This window comes from Balaenoptera musculus, chromosome 1 (assembly GCF_009873245.2).
Source record: "Balaenoptera musculus isolate JJ_BM4_2016_0621 chromosome 1, mBalMus1.pri.v3, whole genome shotgun sequence".
Classification (NCBI taxonomy): domain Eukaryota; kingdom Metazoa; phylum Chordata; class Mammalia; order Artiodactyla; family Balaenopteridae; genus Balaenoptera; species Balaenoptera musculus.
In genome coordinates this window covers 129126315-129146079 of record NC_045785.1, presented here as the reverse complement: position 1 = coordinate 129146079, position 19765 = coordinate 129126315, and the positions used below count along the sequence as shown (strand labels likewise).

General features: G+C 40.0%; 1 protein-coding gene across 1 annotated transcript in view; it reads left to right on the top strand.

The window, feature by feature from the left end:
- The window catches only part of SLC9C2 (solute carrier family 9 member C2 (putative)), a 168052-nt gene that overhangs the window by 128942 nt on the left and 19345 nt on the right, over positions 1-19765 (top strand). The window contains exons 24-25 of the mRNA XM_036825109.1: positions 10806-10954; positions 13070-13195. Of these exons, the coding sequence (XP_036681004.1) occupies positions 10806-10954; positions 13070-13195 (275 nt within the window). The remainder of the gene's footprint in view (positions 1-10805; positions 10955-13069; positions 13196-19765) is intronic.

Here is a 19765-nt window from a genome sequence, read left to right as displayed (position 1 = left end):
GTTTGTCCTGTATGGGACTCTCTGCACTTCCTGGACTTGGGTGACTATTTCCTTTCCCATGTTTGGGCAGTTTTCGCCTATAATCTCTTCAAATATTTTCTGACTCTTTCTTTTTCTCTTCTTCTTATGGGACCCCTATAATCTGAATGTTGGTGAGTTTAGTGTTGTCCCAGAGGTCTCTGAGATTGTCTTTAATTCTTTTCATTGTTTTTTCTTTATTCTGCTCCTCGGCAGTTTTTTCCACCATTCTGTCTTACAGCTCACTTATTCATTCTTCTGCCTCATTTATTCTGCTCTTGATTCCCTCTAGTGTATTTTTCATTTCAATTATTATGCTGTTCATCTCTGTTTGTTCTTTAGTTCTTCTAGATCTTTGTTAAACATTTCTCTTATTTTCTCGATCTGTGCCTCCATTCTATTTCCAAGATTTTGGATCAGCTTTACTATCGTTACTCTGAATTCTTTTTCAGGTAGATTACCTATTTCCTCTTCATTTATTTGGTCTTGTAGGTTTTTACCTTGGTCCTTCATCTGTGACATATATTTTTGTCATCTCATTGTTTTTTTTCCTGATGGGTGGGATTTTGTTCCTGTCTTACTGGTTGTTTGGCCTGAGGCTTCCAGCACTGGAGTTTGTAGGCTGTTAGCTAGAGCTGGGTCTTGTTGCCAAGATGAGAACCTCTGGGAGACCTCACTCTGATGAATATTCCCTGGGGTCTGAGGTTCTCTGTTAGTCCCGTGGTTTAGACTCAGAGTTCCCACTGCAGGAGCTCAGGCCCGACCCCTGGCTCATGAATCAAGATCCTGCAAGCTGGGGAGATTAACCAAGATGGCGGAGTAGAAGGACGTGCTCTCACTCCCTCTTGCGAGAGCACCAGAATCACAACTGGCTGCTGGACAATCATTGACAGGAAGACCCTGAACTTCACCAAGGAGGATACCCCACGTCCAAGGACAGAGGAGAAGCCACAGTGAGACGGTAGGAGGGGCGCAATCAGAGTAAAATCAAATCCCATAACTGCTGGGTGGGTGACTCACAGACTGGTGAACACTTATACCACAGAAGTCCACCCACTGGAGTGAAGGTTCTGAGCCCCACGTCAGGCTTCCCAACCTGGGGGTCCGGCAACGGGAGGAGGAATTCCTAGAGAATCAGACTTTGAAGCCTAGTGGGAATTGATTGCAGGACTTTGACAGGACTGGGGGAAACAGAGACCCCACTCTTGGAGGGCACACACAAAGTAATGTGTGCATCGGGACCCAGGGGAAGGAGCAGTGACCCTGGGGGAGACTGAACCAGACCTACCTGCTGGTGTTGGGGGGTCTCCTGCAGAGGCGAGTGGTGGCTCTGTTTCACCGTGGGGATAAGGACACTGGCAGCAGAGGTTCTGGGAAGTTCTCCTTGGCGTGAGCCCTCCCAGAATCTGCCATTAACCCCACCAAAGAGCACGGGTAGGCTCCAGTGTTGGGTTGCCTCAGGCAAAACAACCAACAGGGAGGGAACCCAGCCCCACCCATCAACAGTCAAGTGGATTAAGGTTTTACTGAGCTCTGATGGCCACAGCAACAGGGAGGGAACCCAGCCCCACCCATCAACAGTCAAGTGGATTAAGGTTTTACTGAGCTCTGACCGCCACAGCAACAGTCAGCTCTACCCACCACCAGAGCCTCCCATCAAGCCTCTTAGATAGCCTCAACCACCAGAGGGCAGACAACAGAAGCAAGAAAAACTATAATCCTGCAGCCTGTGGACCAAAAACCACAGTTACAGAAAGATAGACAAGATGAAAAGGCAGAGGGCTATGTACCAGATGAAGGAACAAGAAGAAACCCCAGAAAAACAACTAAATGAAGTGGAGATAGGCAACCTTCCAGAAAAAGAATTCAGAATAATGATAGTGAAGATGATCCAGGACCTCGGAATAAGAATGGAGGCAAAGATTGAGAAGATGCAAGAAATGATTAACAAAGACCTAGAAGAATTAAAGAACAAACAAACAGAGATGAACAATACAATAACTGAAATGAAAACTACACTAGAAGGAATCGATAGCAGAATAACTGAGGCAGAAGAACGGATAAGTGACCTGGAAGACAGAATGGTGGAATTCACTGCTGCGGAACAGACTAAAGAAAAAAGAATGAAAAGAAATGAAGACAGCCTAAGAGACATCTGGGACAACATTAAACGCAACAACATTCGCATTATAGGGGTCCCAGAAGGAGAAGAGAGAGAGAAAGGACCAGAGAAAATATTTGAAGAGATTATAGTCGAAAACTTCCCTAACATGGGAAAGGAAATAGCCACCCAAGTCCAGGAAGCGCAGAGAGTCCCATACAGAATAAACCCAAGGAGAAACACGCCGAGACACATAGTAATCAAAGTGGCAAAAATTAAAGACAAAGAAAAATTATTGAAAGCAGCCAGGGAAAAACGACAAATAATATACAAGGGAACTCCCATAAGGTTAACAGCTGATTTCTCAGCAGAAACTCTGCAAGCCAGAAGGGAGTGGCATGATATACTTAAAGTGATGAAAGGGAAGAACCTACAACCAAGATTACTCTACCCGGCAAGGATCTCATTTAGATTTGATGGAGAAATCAAAAGCTTTGCAGACAAGCAAAAGCTAAGAGAATTCAGCACCACCAAACCAGCTCTACAACAAATGCTAAAGGAACTTCTCTAAGTGGGAAACACAAGAGAAGAAAAGGACCTACAAAAACAAACCCAAAACAATTAAGAAAATGGTCATAGGAACATACATATCGATAATTACCTTAAACGTGAATGGATTAAATGCCCCAACCAAAAGACATAGACTGGCTGAATGGATACAAAAACAAGACCCATATATATGCTGTCTACAAGAGACCCACTTTAGACCTAGGGACACATACAGACTGAAAGTGAGGGGATGGAAAAAGATATTCCATGCAAATGGAAATCAAAAGAAAGCTGGAGTAGCTATACTCATATCAGATAAAATAGACTTTAAAATAAAGAATGTTACAAGAGACAAGGAAGGACACTACATAATGATCCAGGGATCAATCCAAGAAGAAGATATAACAATTATAAATATATATGCACCCAACATAGGAGCACCTCAATACATAAGGCAACTGCTAACAGCTCTAAAAGAGGAAATCGACAGTAACACAATAATAGTGGGGGACTTTAACACCTCACTTACACCAATGGACAGATCATCCAAAATGAAAATAAATAAGGAAACAGAAGCTTTAAATGACACAATAGACCAGATAGATTTAATTGATATATATAGGACATTCCATCCAAAACAGCAGATTACACGTTCTTCTCAAGTGTGCACGGAACATTCTCCAGGATAGATCACATCTTGGGTCACAAATCAAGCCTCAGTAAATTTAAGAAAATTGAAATCATATCAAGCATCTTTTCTGACCACAACGCTATGAGATTAGAAATGAATTACAGGGAAAAAAACGTAAAAAGGACAAACACATGGAGGCTAAACAATACGTTACTAAATAACCAAGAGATCACTGAAGAATCAAAGAGGAAATCAAAAAATACCTAGAGACAAATGACAATGAAAACACGACGACCCAAAACCTATGGGATGCAGCAAAAGCGGTTCTAAGAGGGAAGTTTATAGCTATACAAGCCTACCTAAAGAAACAAGAAAAATCTCAAGTAAACAATCTAACCTTACACCTAAAGAAACTAGAGAAAGAAGAACAAACAAAACCCAAAGTTAGCAGAAGGAAAGAAATCATAAAGATCAGAGCAGAAATAAATGAAATAGAAACAAAGAAAACAATAGCAAAGATCAATAAAACTAAAAGTTGGTTCTTTGAGAAGATAAACAAAATTGATAAGCCATTAGCCAGACTCATCAAGAAAAAGAGGGAGAGGACTCAAATCAATAAAATCAGAAATGAAAAAGGAGAAGTTACAACAGACACCGCAGAAATACAAAGCATCCTAAGAGACTACTACAAGCAACTTTATGCCAATAAAATGGACAACCTGGAAGAAATGGACAAATTCTTAGAAAGGTATAACCTTCCCAGACTGAATCAGGAAGAAACAGAAAATATGAACAGACCAATCACAAGTAATGAAATTGAAACTGTGATTAAAAATCTTCCAACAAACAAAAGTCCAGGACCAGATGGCTTCACAGGTGAATTCTATCAAACATTTAGAGAAGAGCTAACACCATCCTTCTCAAACTCTTCCAAAAAATTGCAGAGGAAGGAACACTCCCAAACTCATTCTATGAGGCCACCATCACCCTGATACCAAAACCAGACAAAGACACTACAAAAAAAGAAAATTACAGACCAATATCACTGATGAATATAGATGCAAAAATCCTCAACAAAATACTAGCAAACAGAATCCAGCAACACATTAAAAGGATCATACACCACGATCAAGTGGGATTTATCCCAGGGATGAAAGGATTCTTCAATATACGCAAATCAATCAATGTGATACACCATATTAACAAATTGAAGAATAAAAACCATATGATCATCTCAATAGATGCAGAAAAAGCTTTTGACAAAATTCAACACCCATTTATGATAAAAACTCTCCAGAAAGTGGGCATAGAGGGAACCTACCTCAACATAATAAAGGCCATATATGACAAACCCACAGCAAACATCATTGTCAATGGTGGAAAACTGAAAGCATTTCCTCTAAGATCAGGAACAAGACAAGGATGTCCACTCTCACCACTATTATTCAACATAGTTCTGGAAGTCCTAGCCACGGCAATCAGAGAAGAAAAAGAAATAAAAGGAATACAAATTGGAAAAGAAGAAGTAAAACTGTCACTGTTTGCGGATGACATGATACTATACATAGAGAATCCTAAAACTGCCACCAGAAAACTGCTAGAGCTAATTAATGAATACGGTAAAGTTGCAGGATACAAAATTAATGCACAGAAATCTCTTGCATTCCTATACACTAATGATGAAAAATCTGAAAGAGAAATTATGGAAACACTCCCATTTACCATTGCAACAAAAAGAATAAAATACCTAGGAATAAACCTACCTAGGGAGACGAAAGACCTGTATGCAGAAAACTATAAGACACTGATGAAAGAAATTAAAGATGATACCAACAGATGGAGAGATATACCATGTTCTTGGATTGGAAGAATCAACATTTTGAAAATGACTATAGTACCCAAAGCAATCTACAGATTCAATGCAATCCCTATCAAATTACCAATGGCATTTTTTACGGAGCTAGAACAAATCATCTTAAAATTTGTATGGAGACACAAAAGACCCCGAATAGCCAAAGCAGTCTTGAGGGAAAAAAATGGAGCTGGAGGAATCAGACTCCCTGACTTCAGACTATACTACAAAGCTACAGTAATCAAGACAATATGGTACTGGCACAAAAACAGAAACATAGATCAATGGAACAAGATAGAAAGCCCAGAGATTAACCCACGCACCTATGGTCAACTAATCTATGACAAAGGAGGCAAAGATATACAATGGAGAAAAGACAGTCTCTTCAATAAGTGGTGCTGGGAAAACTGGACAGCTACATGTAAAAGAATGAAATTAGAATACTCCCTAACACCATACACAAAAATAAACTCAAAATGGATTAGAGACCTAAATGTAAGACTGGACACTATAAAACTCTTAGAGGAAAACATAGGAAGAACACTCTTTGACATAAATCACAGCAAGATCTTTTTGATCCACCTCCTAGAGTAATGGAAATAAAACAAAAATAAACAAGTGGGACCTAATGAAACTTCAAAGCTTTTGCACAGCAAAGGAAACCATAAACAAGACGAAAAGACAACCCTCAGAATGGGAGAAAATATTTGCAAATGAATCAACGGACAAAGGATTAATCTCCAAAATATATAAACAGCTCATTCAGCTCAATATCAAAGAAACAAACACCCCAATCCAAAAATGGGCAGAAGACCTAAATAGACATTTCTCCAAAGAAGACATACAGACGGCCACGAAGCACATGAAAAGATGCTCAACATCACTAATTATTAGAGAAATGCAAATCAAAACTACAATGAGGTATCACCTCACTCCTGTTAGAATGGGCATCATCAGAAAATCTACAAACAACAAATGCTGGAGAGGGTGTGGAGAAAAGGGAACCCTCTTGCACTGTTGGTGGGAATGTAAATTGATACAGCCACTATGGAGAACAATATGGAGGTTCCTTAAAAAACTAAAAATAGAATTACCATATGACCCAGCAATCCCACTACTGGGCATATACCCAGAGAAAACCGTAATTCAAAAAGACACATGCACCCGAATGTTCATTGCAGCACTATTTACAATAGCCAGGTCATGGAAGCAACCTAAATGCCCATCAACAGAGGAATGGATAAAGAAGATGTGGTACATATATACAATGGAATATTACTCAGCCATAAAAAGGAACGAAATTGAGTCATTTGTTGAGAAGTGGATGGATCTAGAGACTGTCATACAGAGTGAAGTAAGTCAGAAAGAGAAAAACAAATATCGTATATTAATGCATGTATGCGGAACCTAGAAAAATGGTACAGATGAGCCAGTTTGCAGGGCAGAAGTTGAGACACAGATGTAGAGAATGGACATATGGACACCAAGGGGGGAAAACTGCGGTGAGGTGGGGATGGTGGTGTGCTGAATTGGGCGATTGGGATTGACATGTATACACTGATGTGTATAAAACTGATGCCTAATAATAACCTGCAGTATAAAAAAACAAACAAAACAACTAATACTAAACTTTCATTGGGTTATTTGTATGGAAATATGTTAATATAAATGTTTCAGACATTACATGAAATTTCTAAAAATCTTATATGTTCTGGTATAATGTTATAAGTAATAATCCTAGTTATTACTTTAAAATGTACATCTCAGAAATAACTAATTTTCTTGTCAACTGCATTATTATGAACTTTCATCAAATCTTTAACTGTGGTCATTTTTAAGTCTTTTATCATTTACAGACAGTTCTGGGTGTACTCTGATGATTTTGCAAATATGTTCCTATAAAAGGGTTTCATCTTCAAGAAATTCATGGAAAAGACTCTGAGAAGTACAGGTTTCTGGTAACTGACTGTACTGCTGAACTGAATGAATAAGCATTTTCAGAACTCTAATGAAAAACTGATGAACTCATAAAAGTGCTAACAAAAGATCAAGATAAAAAAAAATTAATTACATGGGACTGAGTGAACTGATGAGGATGAGTATAATTTTTGTGACTTTCTGTCTGAATAAAAAAAAAAAAAAATCCCACAAGGACTCAGAGGCAAAGAATATACAAATCAATTTTCACTGCAAAGTAAAGGAGCTGTTACAGTGGAGGATTACTGGACTGAATGTCAATATTATGACATAGTATGAGTGTGTTTCATGTTTGGTAATTGCAATCATTGTTGCTTTTGTTGTGGTCATCCATGTACAATGCTTGGTGTCAGTCTATTTATCTCTTGTAAAAATAAAATACAGTGTGTGTATGTGAAAAAAAAAAAAAAAAAGATCCTGCAAGCCTTGCAGGGCAGAAAAAGAAAAAAAAAAGGAGCAGAACAATAACAAAGAGTAAAACAGAAAATAAGATTAGAAAACTAACAGATATGTTAGAAAAAATAAAAATATAGATGAAACAACAACTGGAAGGTGAAACAGAATCACAATAGTGAAAAAGAGGAGAAAAAAAGGGGAAAAGGCCTTGGCTGTTGGGGGTGGGGCTTAGGCAGGGGTGGGGTTTAGGTGGTTGGCGGGGCCTATGCTTAGGACCCACAGGGCCTGAAAAGGCCCTAGGGGGATGGGGGGTGAGGGTTAGGCTCAATGTGGCGAGAGGGGCCCAGGAGTGCCTCGGGCCTCAGAGGGCAGAGCACCAGGTCCAGGACCCCAGCAGGCTCCCTTGGCACCAGTGGGTGGGGGAAATACTAGGCATGTCCCCCTGATCCTCCGATCCCAGAGGGTCCCTTCCCATTGGCCTCTCTTCTTCTGCCCCCCACCCCATGCCCCTAGGACCCCTGCAGATGGAGGGAGCCTTGGAGGCGGAGGATTAGGCCCAGGAGCAGACTTCCTAGGGCCCGAGTGTGTGGGGAAAACGCCCACGGAACTTCCCCTGCTCCTCCAATCCCAGAGGGCCCCTCCCTGTCCGCTTCTCCTTTTTCTCCCCCCTCCCCAGGACCAGCATCATTCAGAGGGGGCCTTGGAGGCTGAAAGACTCAGCCTGGAAGCCCAGCAGGCTACTTGCAGGCCGATTGGGCAGGGAAAACACTAGGTGTGGTTTCCTCTGATCCTCTGCATCCCTGAGGGTCCCTGCAGGCATGGGAACCCCTCCCCTCTCCCAGCCACCCCTTAGCGGTGCTGGTCCTGTCCGGCCTCCACTTCTCCTTCCCCCTCACTCCCCCCACGTCCTATCCTGTCGCTCAGGGGTTCCTCCCGCCTCCTTGGGCATCGAGTTCCCCCACCAGTGTCCAGCAGGTGCCCTAGTTGTGGGGCAACGTGAACTCCGCATCCTCCCATGCTGCCATCTTGACTCCGCCCCCCCCCCCCCCCCGTATTTTCTTTTAAGTGCAGCTTTCTTTTTGTTGGCAGTCTTAGAGTCTTCTGCTGTATCATCATTGGGTCTTAACCCCTTTTCAAAGAAGCTCTCCAGTGATGCTTGTTTTTTATTCATTTTGGCTAGGGTTAGCTTGTGGGCTTACCAAAACTGTGATTGAGACAAGTACAGAGTGCGGGAAAGAGGTGCAGATGGAGGTGGAGAATAAAATAATGGGCAAAAATAAAATAAAATAACGGATGGGCCATGCACGGCCTAAAATAACTGTCGGATTCTGACTTAAAGCCTGCCCCCAGATGCAGCTGTACAATTGAAGTACCTCAACTCACTTGCCACTATAAAGCCTGCCACCAGGTGCAGCTTAATTGTCACTTGCCACTCACTGATACGGTTTTGATATGAGTCTGCAAGCAATTGATTTATTATGGTCTCTGTGCAGTCAAACCTCTCTGCTAATGATAATCTGTATTTGCAGCCGCTCCCCAGCACTAGCATTACCGCCTCAGCTCTACCTCAGATCATCAGGCATTGGATTCTCATAAGGAGCACGCAACCTAGATCCGTTGCATGCGTTGTTCACAGGAGGGTTCACACTTGTATGAGAATCTAATGCCACTACTGATCTGACAGGAGGTGGAGCTCAGGCGGTAATGCAAGTGATGGGGAATGGCTGTAAATGTAGATGAAACTTTGCTCGCTCACCTGCCGCTCACCTCCTGCTGTGTGGCCTGGTTCCTAACAGGCCACGGATTGGTACTTTTCCGTGGCCCGGGGCTTGGGGACCCCTGCCTTAAGGTTGTAAGAAAAAGACACATGAAGATTACCTTTGACAGAGGGTGTTGTTTTTGTTTTGCTTTACTTTGCAAAGGAATGTGGAGCTGCAAGGGATGTCATTTCTTGAGCATCTACAGTCACTCTGCTGGAGTTGAAACGTACAGGGGAGTCCTAGGATTTTATACAAAACTTCTCGGGTCTTTTTTTCTCATATGTGGGCTGTGGGCCAAGCTCTCAGTGTGTGCAGAAGTATCTAATAGAGAGCCTGGCATATGGTAACATCCTAACAAATGGACGTTATTGTAAAAGAAATAAAGCAAAACCACTTTGTATTCATAACCACATTGTAAGATGCCATATGGATTTATGAGGATCATACTTTCCACATCAAAACTGAAAGAACATGGTCTAATGAACGAAATTGTAAGTTTGGAGACAATAGGTCAGAATATTTTGGCAGCGTCTCAGAAAATCCAGGACCCATTGTTTCCATTTACATATTAAGCAGATTTTTATTTCCGTGCTTTTAAAGATTAGGGGCCTAGGAGTTGCTGTTTTATGTTTTAGACCACTATGGAATATTACGAAGTTTTCTTGATTCAGTCATGTGAAAGGGAGTGCCTGTTCCTATGTGGTTACTGCAACCTATTACTGAATGCTAATTATATCAGGAATTGTGTTAATGGCTTTATATGCATTATTTCATTTAATCTGTATAATTGCTCCATGAGGCAAATACCATTATCATCTTCATTTTATAGATAATGAAACTGAGGCTTAGAAAGGTTAACTCCCCTGAGGTCCTATGGATGGTAAGTGGTGAGCTAGATCTCAAGCCCAGGTGTATCAGACACTAAAACCTATGTTCTCCACCATGGTGTCCTTCATTTCACTGCTCAGCTCATTTCAGTTAAAAAATGATTGAGTACCTTCCAGATGTCAGGCGTTGTGCTCAAGGTTAGGATTACAAGGATGAAACAGATGCAGTTTAAGCCTTGACTCCCAGTCAGTCCCTTGACTTCTCATGCTTGTTGAGGAGGAAAAATATGAGATTTGATCTCAGAAAGACCCACCAGCGAAAGTCCAGGGGCACTTTTATTCAGTCATTTGTTCATCCACCCACCAAAAATTATATAATATGGAGAATGAGACAAATAAGGAAAAATAATAATATTACAATGTAATGAGTTCATAATGTAGATATGTAGGAGATGCCATGGGAATAAGATGGAGTGATTTTCTCTTAGCTGGTGAAGGAAGCCTTTTTTCAATTCTCTCATCCGTAAAATAAAGATGAAAATAACTTTAGTCCTACTGGTCTCACAAGTTCTATATGAGACAAGAATGAAAGGATATTGTATAAATACTTTGGAAATTATAAACTATTATGCAAATATTTGTTATTATTGTGGTTATTGAATTGTTTGCTTACTGATAATTTTATTTGCTTCAGGACTCATAGAGCATGAGGGTCGTGATGTTGTCATTGCTTTGAAGACTAAGCAGGCAATCCGGAACGTGATTGCTAAAGCTCTGAAAAGCCTCACCTTCCTTTGGTCAAGAGGCATTATTGATAAACATGAGGGCATTGAGATGAATAAGGTAAGAAAGCAATTTTCCATATTGCTGGATTCCATAAGCCGAACACTCAAGCCTGCAGTGCTACTCTAGCAGAGTGTAATTAGTGAGGGAGATTGGGAAAAGGGTGAGTCATGACAGTTGTAAACTTTGTAATTGCCTAAGTCTTTGTTAATGCCAATGGCAACTAGTGCCAGCACTACCTGGTTCACTCCATGTCAAAACCACTTGGTTGCAAGTAACAGAACCAATCTGAGCTAGGTTTAGCAAAGAAATGGAGTTGGAGGATTTATTATAAGGACACAGAGCACTTTACAGATCCCATGGTAACCAGACCACATGGCCAGACCTCAGGAAGGGACTTGAATAATGACCTAGAAAGCTTTCAGATTCTGCATTTCTTATCAGGGTTGCCCCTCTGTGGAATCTTCTTTTGGCTCCCTCTACAAAGTCATTAGATTTTTCTGCCTGTCTGTCTATTGGTGGAATATGTAATGCCCAGGCCCACCAGCTGTGGCAAGGGAGGTGGTAATTTCATAATGTTAACATAGACAGGAGGGGACTATCGTGTGTGTGTGTGTGTGTGTGTGAGTGTGTGTGTGTGTGTGTGTGTGTTGGTGAAGATCAGGGAGGGGACAGTTCTGAGAGGAACAGGGAAGACACCCTAAGTGGTTAGCTGATAAATGGACTTTTGAAAAATTATAAATTTGCAAAAAAAAATTAGGAACATAAGACAGAGGAAAAAATGTTTAATGTTTAATCCTACCACTCTATCACTTCTACCATCTAGACTGCAAATTGTGAAAATAGGAAAGTTTTTTTCTATTCTGTACAATGGTGTATCGGCTTCCTAGCATAAAAAAGAAAAATGGAAGTTCTGGTCTCACATTCTGCCTGTGTATTCCCAAGGATAAGCTGCTCCTGGGTGTCACATGCTTTTCCTTGTCACTGGTCCCTTTCAGCCACAGGCCACATGGACTGTGCTTCTGGATATTTCCTGCACATAGTCCCTCTCCTTGGCCCCAGAAGGGAAGTGGGCGTGGGACAGGCCAGCTTTCCCTGTTATAGCTCTACCTCATTAGTCTATAAGGTCATGGCACAGGACTAAATGGGTAATATGATTTCTCCTTAGTGTCTGTCAAAGGGACGAAAAAGACCGCTTTACAGTATTCTTCAAGTTACACCTCTGTGCACATTGTGTTTTGTATTTTTGTATATTGTTCCCTTCTTACTTTGGATATTGTATAAGATTCAATTGAATGCTTGATACCCATTAGTTAAAATAAATAAATAATAGCCCTTATGAAGAGAAAGTCTTATTTTTTCCTATAGGTTTATTTAGAAAGGTAATGGGTAAATCAATCATTCAACAGTTATTTATTGAATGCCTACTAACTGCCTAATTGTCAGCTAAAGAGATATAATTATCAATCCCAGGTCATAAAGAGCTAGGTAAATCTAGCCAGTTTAATTGAGTAAATATTTGTTGAACACCTACTACATGCCATGGGGTCTTGAAAAGTCCATGGACTCTTCCTCTTTTTTTCATTTAGTCACTTATTCAGCCAATCAACAAAAGCTACATGTAACAGATAAGTAGAAATAATAATACTACAATGTAATGAGTTCCATAAGGGAGATTTGTAAGAGATACCATGGGAATAAGGCAGGTAAGTGATTATCTCTTACCCGGTGGGGGGAATCAGAGAAGGCTTCTAAGAGGCTACAAAACTAGAAATATATCCTCCAAAATTAGAAGAACTTAGAGAAGCAAATTATTCACATGAAAAAAAATTTGAGAGAAAGTGGCATTAAATCATATGGTAATCAACTGTGAATTTTAGATAATTTGAGTTTAAGATAGGGTAGACTACAACTGTTAATTGGATTATAAAAATGATAAATTCAATATGAGTTAATATACCAGTGGAAATAGTAATAAAGATAGTAATAAGGGGGAGAATAGGGACAAAAAAAAAAAAAGGTTAGAGGACAATTTAAATAGGGTGAGAGAAGCTCTGAGTCAAAATCATGGTTAGATTTGCATAACAGTATTTTATTTAGATTTCCTTCATTTTTACTTAATGTCCCTTTTCTGTTACAGGATCTGATCACCATTATTTTGATTGTTTCTTTTAGGTGCTTCTTGCAAAAATAAAATCACTGAATAACTTTCCAATGGCAATTCCGCCCCCTACTCCTGACAAATATCTTCATAATATCATTTGGCTAGAAAATAAAGATGTTCTCATTGAGTTCTTCAAGGTAAAGATTCTGTCTTCTATTCTAGCTCAGGTTCAATGATAATTGTTTTTCATTTTTTCCACTCCCTAATGCAAGATTAACAAAAAAACTTATCCAAAGCAAGAATCCTTTAATGACCAGTGAAAGGTAAGTCAAAACGGAGGCCTAGAAAACCCCAGAAGAGTAGATTTCATTTTGAGCCTAAAGGGCAAAGATATTTTTTATAATTGCTTATCTGCTTAGGGTGAGTTATCTATGTTTCCTGATTATTACCAATTCCATCTTAGCCTCTGTGCCAGAGACTGTTCTAGGTTTGGGGATATGGCAGTGAACAAAATAAATAAGTCCCTGCTTTCATGGACTTTGTATTTTATGGATAGAGATTGACAATAAACACACCCACGAGTAAATGTATAGTCTGTCAGATGGTGACAAATGCTATATGGAGAAAAGGTGAGAAAAGGGAATATAGCTAGACAGCTATTTTATATGGGTGGTTAGGGAAGACTGCTCTAATAAGTTTCCTTTGGAAAAAGATCTGAAATAAGTGTGGGAGCATACCATATAGATACCCAGGAGAAGGCAAGTGCAATGCCCTGAGGTGTGTTGTGTTCAAGGAACATCACAAAGGCCCCTGTGGTCGGAACAGTGATGGAGGGAGGAGATGAAGCCTGAGCAGTTGTGGAGAGCCTGAGTTTGTAGAACTTTGTAGGTCATTGTAAGGACTTTGGCTTTTACTCTGAATTAAATGGAAACAGATTGAAAGGTTTTGAAGAGAGAAGAGACATGATCTAACTTATACTTAGAAATGATCATCTGTTGATGTGTTGAGAACAGGCTGTAAGGGGTCAAGAGCAAGCCAGGGAATCCAGTTAGGAGGTGATTACAATAATGTAGGCAAGAGATGACAGTGGCTTGGATGAGTGAAAGTGGTGAGAAATGGTCAGACTCTTGATAGGTTTTGAAGAGAGAGCATATAGATGTTGATGGAGTGAATGTTAGAGAGAAGGAATGACTTCTAGGATTTTAGTCTGAAATTAGAAAATAGTCTGAAAATAGAGTAACCATTTACTTGGATGGGGAAGAGAAGATTTATATGGGGAGGGACAAGAAGTTGCTTTTGAAGAGGTTAAATTTGAGCAAGCTATTAGACATCCAAGTGGAACTGCTAAGTAGGCAGTTAGATACATGACTGGAAGGCAGGTGGGAGGCCAAACCGGAGAAAGACATTTCAGAGCTGTCAGCATAGAGCTGATATTTAAGGTCTTGAAACTTGATAATTTAAGGAATTATTATAGACAACCAAGGATCGAGTCTTGAGCTATCCAACATTTAGAGGTGGGGAGATGAGGAAGAATTAGCAAAAAGAATTGAGGATAGAAAAAGTGATCAGATTGATGGTTACCGGAGGTGGGGAGAGGAAGCTGGGTGAATTGAAGTGGGTCAAAGGGTACAAACGTCCAAGTTATAAGATAAATACTGGGTATACAACATGATGACTGTAGTTATATAGTCATATATTTATAGTATGTTTGAAAGCTGCTAAGAGAGTAGATTCTAAAAGTGCTTATCACAAGGAAAAAAAATTTTTTTGTAACTATATGAGGTGATGTATGTTAACTAAACTTATTGTAGTAATCATTTTGCAATATGTGTATGTCAAGTCATTATGCTGTACACCTTAAACTTATATAGTGCTGTACGTCAATTATATCTCAATAAAACTGGGGAAAAAAGAATTGAGTTATCTATCACATAGGAGGAAAATAATAAAGAATGGTGTCCCAGAGCCAAGTGAAGAAAATATTTCAAGAAGGAGAAAGTGATCAACTATGTCAAATGAGGCTGAGAGATCAAATAAGATGAAGACTGAAAATTAACTATTAGATTTAATAATGTAGACGTCAGTTTTTTAAAAAAGAGGATCTGTAAATCTGAATTTTTAGGTGAAAATTCCAAAATTTTAAAACTTGGTAACAAGTTCAGAATTTTAAAAATACAGTGCAAGCCAAACAAAATATATCTGTGGATTGGGTGTGACTCACAGACCACCAATTTGTGGCTTTAGTTTTAAATGGCTATTATATGAATTATAGGGATAATAACTTTTTTGTTAACTTGTTAAAACCTGTTAGATTTTTGGAATCAGGAAAACTCTTTGACGAAGAACAGTACTTGCTTTACTACAAATTTGGTTGTACTGTACCTTGTTGTCTAGTCATGGAGATATATGTCATCTGTTTATCCATAATGAGGGGACATTTTCCTTGTTTTCTAGAAAGACAGTGATCATAGTGGAGTTTCTACTGAGCTTTGAATGTCTGATTTCATTTAGGCCATACTAATGTTTTCTTCATGCCAGAAATATTTGAATTTTTCTTTTGAAATTGATTTCATATTTTGAATTGAGTTAAATTAAGACTTCTTTGGTTGAAAGTAACAAAACCCTGCTTGAACTAGTTTAAGCAAAAGGGGAGCTTACTGAAAATATATTGTGGTGGTATACAGAAGCTAAGAAACAGTTGACAAACTAATCTTGAGCAGGGTGGGAATCAGGCCAGCTCTGGGATGTCAGTGGTAGGAATTTGTGGACCCTTCCTGTAGCACTTGGCTATGATGACTCAGGTCTCAACTCCCAGGCTCTTTGTCCCTCAGTTCAAATTCTTGAGAGAGAAATCCAACTGGCTTAGCTTGAACCAGATCTCCAGCTTTGGGAAGGACAAGTGTGGCTGTGAGGGAGAGGAAACCTGATGGGCAGGGGCCATTGGGGGTAGTTTGGAAAACAGACCTCAAATAAACGAGGGTGGGAGGTGAGGGATGGGCCTGGACTGGTAAGAAGGTATCTAAACGGTGTTTATTACAATCTGCATCCTGTTCAGTTTTTTAAAATATCCAACTTGAAAATAAAATTTGAATTTGGGGTTCTTTATAGGTAATACTTTCACAAGTATAATTAATGGACCATCCTGCAGTGAATGGGGGAGGAATGGGAAAAACAATGAGAGAGAACTCCAGACATTAATGGTTTCCATACACCTGAGGTGACTCTATAACCAGGGCACAACCTTCTTCTCCTCCTTAACCTGCCATGCCAATGCAAAGCTGCCGGACCCTCTCCACCCACTTACAGATACGGCTCACTCTTTAAGTGGCCCTTTTCCTTAATATGTTGGTTCTTGATAGCCATTTAAGTCAGATTTCATTAGGGTAAAGAAAAATGTGATGAATTGGGAGCACATGGGCATTATTCTCATTAGGAACAGCCCAGGGATTGCGTGGATAACTAAAATTCCTATAATAAACAAAACAAACACCCCTCATTGTAGACATTGATTTCAGTCTTGGTCTCCATCACAGCAACAATAGTTAATTTTCGCTACTCCTCCCTTCTTTCACCCTCCAACTGGTGTGGTTAATTAAAAAGGTAATAGTATATGAAGATAAGCCTAAAGACAACAGTTGGAAAAAAAAGGTCCAAAAGAGCTAGAGGGAGGATTTCAGAATGGCACCTGGGAGATTGGTTCAAGATGGCAGAGTAGAAGGATGTCCACTCACTCCCTCCTGCAAGAGCACCGGAATCACAACTAACTACTGAACAATCATTGACAGGAAGACACTGGAACTCACCAAAAAAGATACCCCACATCCAAAGACAAAGGAGAAGCTGCAACAAGACGGTAGGAGGGACACAATCACAATAAAATCAAATCCCATAATTGCTGGGTGGGTGACTCACAAACCAGAGAACAATTATACCACAGAAGTCCACCCACTGGAGTGAAGGTTCTGAGCCCCATGTCAGGCTTCCCAACCTGAGGGTCCAGCAACGGGAGGAGGAATTCCCAGAGAATCAGACTTTGAAGGCTAGTGGGATTGGATTGCAGGACTTTGACGGGACTGGGGGAAACAGAGACTCCACTCTAGAAGGGCACACACAAAGTAGTGTGCACATCAGGACCCAGGGGAAGGAGCAGTGACCCCATAGGAGACTGAACCAGACCTACCTGCTAGTGTTGGAGGGTCTCCTGCAGAGGCGGGGGGTGGCTGTGGCACACTGCTGGGACAAGGACACTGACAGCAGAAGTTCCGGGATGTACTCCTTGGCGTGAGCCCTCTCAGAGTCTGCCATTAGCCCCACCAAAGAGCCTGTAGGCTCCAGTGTTGGGTTGCCTCAGGCCAAACAACCAACAGGGAGGGAACTCAGCCCCATCAGCAGACAAGCAGATTAAAGTTTTACTGAGCTCTGCCCACCAGAACAACACCCAGCTCTACCCACCATCAGTCCCTCCCATCAGGAAGCTTGCACAAGTCTCTTAGGTAGCCTCATCCACCAGAGGGCAGACAGCAGAAGCAAGAAGAACTACAGTCCTGCAGCCTATGGAACAAAAACCACATTCACAGTAAGATAGACAAAATGAAAAGGCAGAGGACTATGTACCAGATGAAGGAACAAGATAAAACCCCAGAAAAACAACTAAATGAAGTGGAGGTAGGCAACCTTCCAGAAAAAGAATTCAGAATAATGATAGTGAAGATGATCCAGGACCTCAGAAAAAGAATGGTGGCAAAGATCGAGAAGATGCAAGAAATGTTTAACAAAGACCTAGAAGAATTAAAGAACAAACAAAGAGAGATGAACAATACAATAACTGAAATGAAAAATACACTAGAAGGAATCAATAGCAGAATAACTGAGGCGGATAAGTGACCTGGAAGACAGAATGGTGGAATTCACTGCCACAGAACAGAATAAAGAATAAAGAATGAAAATAAATGAAGACAGCCTAAGAGACCTCTGGGACAACATTAAACACACCAACATTTGCATTATAGGGGTCCCAGAAGGAGTAGAGAGAAAGGACCTGGGAAAATATTTGAAGAGATTATGGTCAAAAACTTCCCGAACATTGGAAAGGAAAGAGGCACCCAAGTACAGGAAGTGCAGAGAGTCCCAGGCAGGATAAACCCAAGGAGAAACACGCTGAGACACATAGTAATCAAACTGACAAAAATTAAAGACAAAGCAAAATTATTAAAAGCCACAAGGGAAGAACGACAAATAACATACAAGGGAACTCCCATAAGGTTAACAGCTGATTTCTCAGCAGAAACTCTACAAACGAGAAGGGAGTGGCGTGATATATTTAAAGTGATGAAAGGGAAGAACCTACAACTGAGATTACTCTGCCTGGGAAAAATCTCATTCAGATTCGATGGAGAAATCAAAAGCTTTACAGGCAAGCAAAAGCTAAGAGAATTCAGCACCACCAAACCAATTCTACAACAAATGCTAAAGGAACTTCTTAGTGGGAAACACAAGAGAAGAAAAGGACCTACAAAAACAAACCCAAAACAATGAAGAAAATGGTAACAGGAACATACATATTGATAATTACCTTAAATGTGAATGGATTAAATGCTCCAACCAAAAGACATAGACTGGCTGAATGGATACAAAAACAAGACCCATATATATGCCATCTACAAGAAACCCACTTCAGACCTAGGAACACATTCAGACTGAAAGTGAAGGGATGGAAAAAGATATTCCATGCAAATGGAAGTCAAAAGAAAGCTGGAGTAGCAATTCTCATATCAGACAAAATAGACTTTAAAATAAAGACTAGTACAAGAGAAAAAGAAGGACACTACATAATGATCAAGGAATCAATCCATGAAGAAGTTACAACAATTGTAAATATTTATGCAGCCAACATAGGAGCATCTCAATATATACGGCAAATGCTAACAGCCATAAAAGGGGAAATCAACAGTAACACAGTAATAGTAGGGGACTTTCACACCCCACTTTCACCAATGGACAGATCATCCAAAATGAAAATAAATAAGGAAACACAAGCTTTAAATGAGACATTAAACAAGATGGACTTAATTGATATTTATAGGACATTCCATTGGGAAACAACAGAATACACTTTCTTCTCAAATGCTCATGGAACATTCTCCAGGATAGACCATATCTTGGGTCACAAATCAAGCCTTGGTAAATTTAAGAAAATTGAAATCATATCAAGTATCTTTTCCGACCACAACGCTATGAGACTAGATGTCAATTACAGGAAAAAAACTGTAAAAAATACAAACACATGGAGGCTAAATAATATGCTCCTAAATAACCAAGAGATCACTGAGGAAATCAAAGAAAAATAAAAAAATACCTAGAAACAAATGACAATGGAAACACGATGACCCAAAACCTATGGGATGCAGCAAAAGCAGTTCTAAGAGGGAAGTTTATAGAAATACAATCCTACCTCAAGAAACAAGAAACATCTCAAATAAACAACCTAACCTTACACCTAAAGCAATTAGAGAAAGAAGAAAAAAAACCCCCAAAGTTAGCAGAAGGAAAGAAATCATAAAGATCAGATCAGATGTAAATGAAAAAGAAATGAAGGAAACAATAGCAAAGATCAACAAAACTAAAAGCTGGTTCTGGGAGAAGATAAACAAAATTGATAAACCATTAGTCAGACTCATCAAGAAAAAAAGGGAGAAGACTCAAATCAACAGAATTAGAAATGAAAAAGGAGAAGTAACAGCTGCACTGCAGAAATACAAAGGATCATG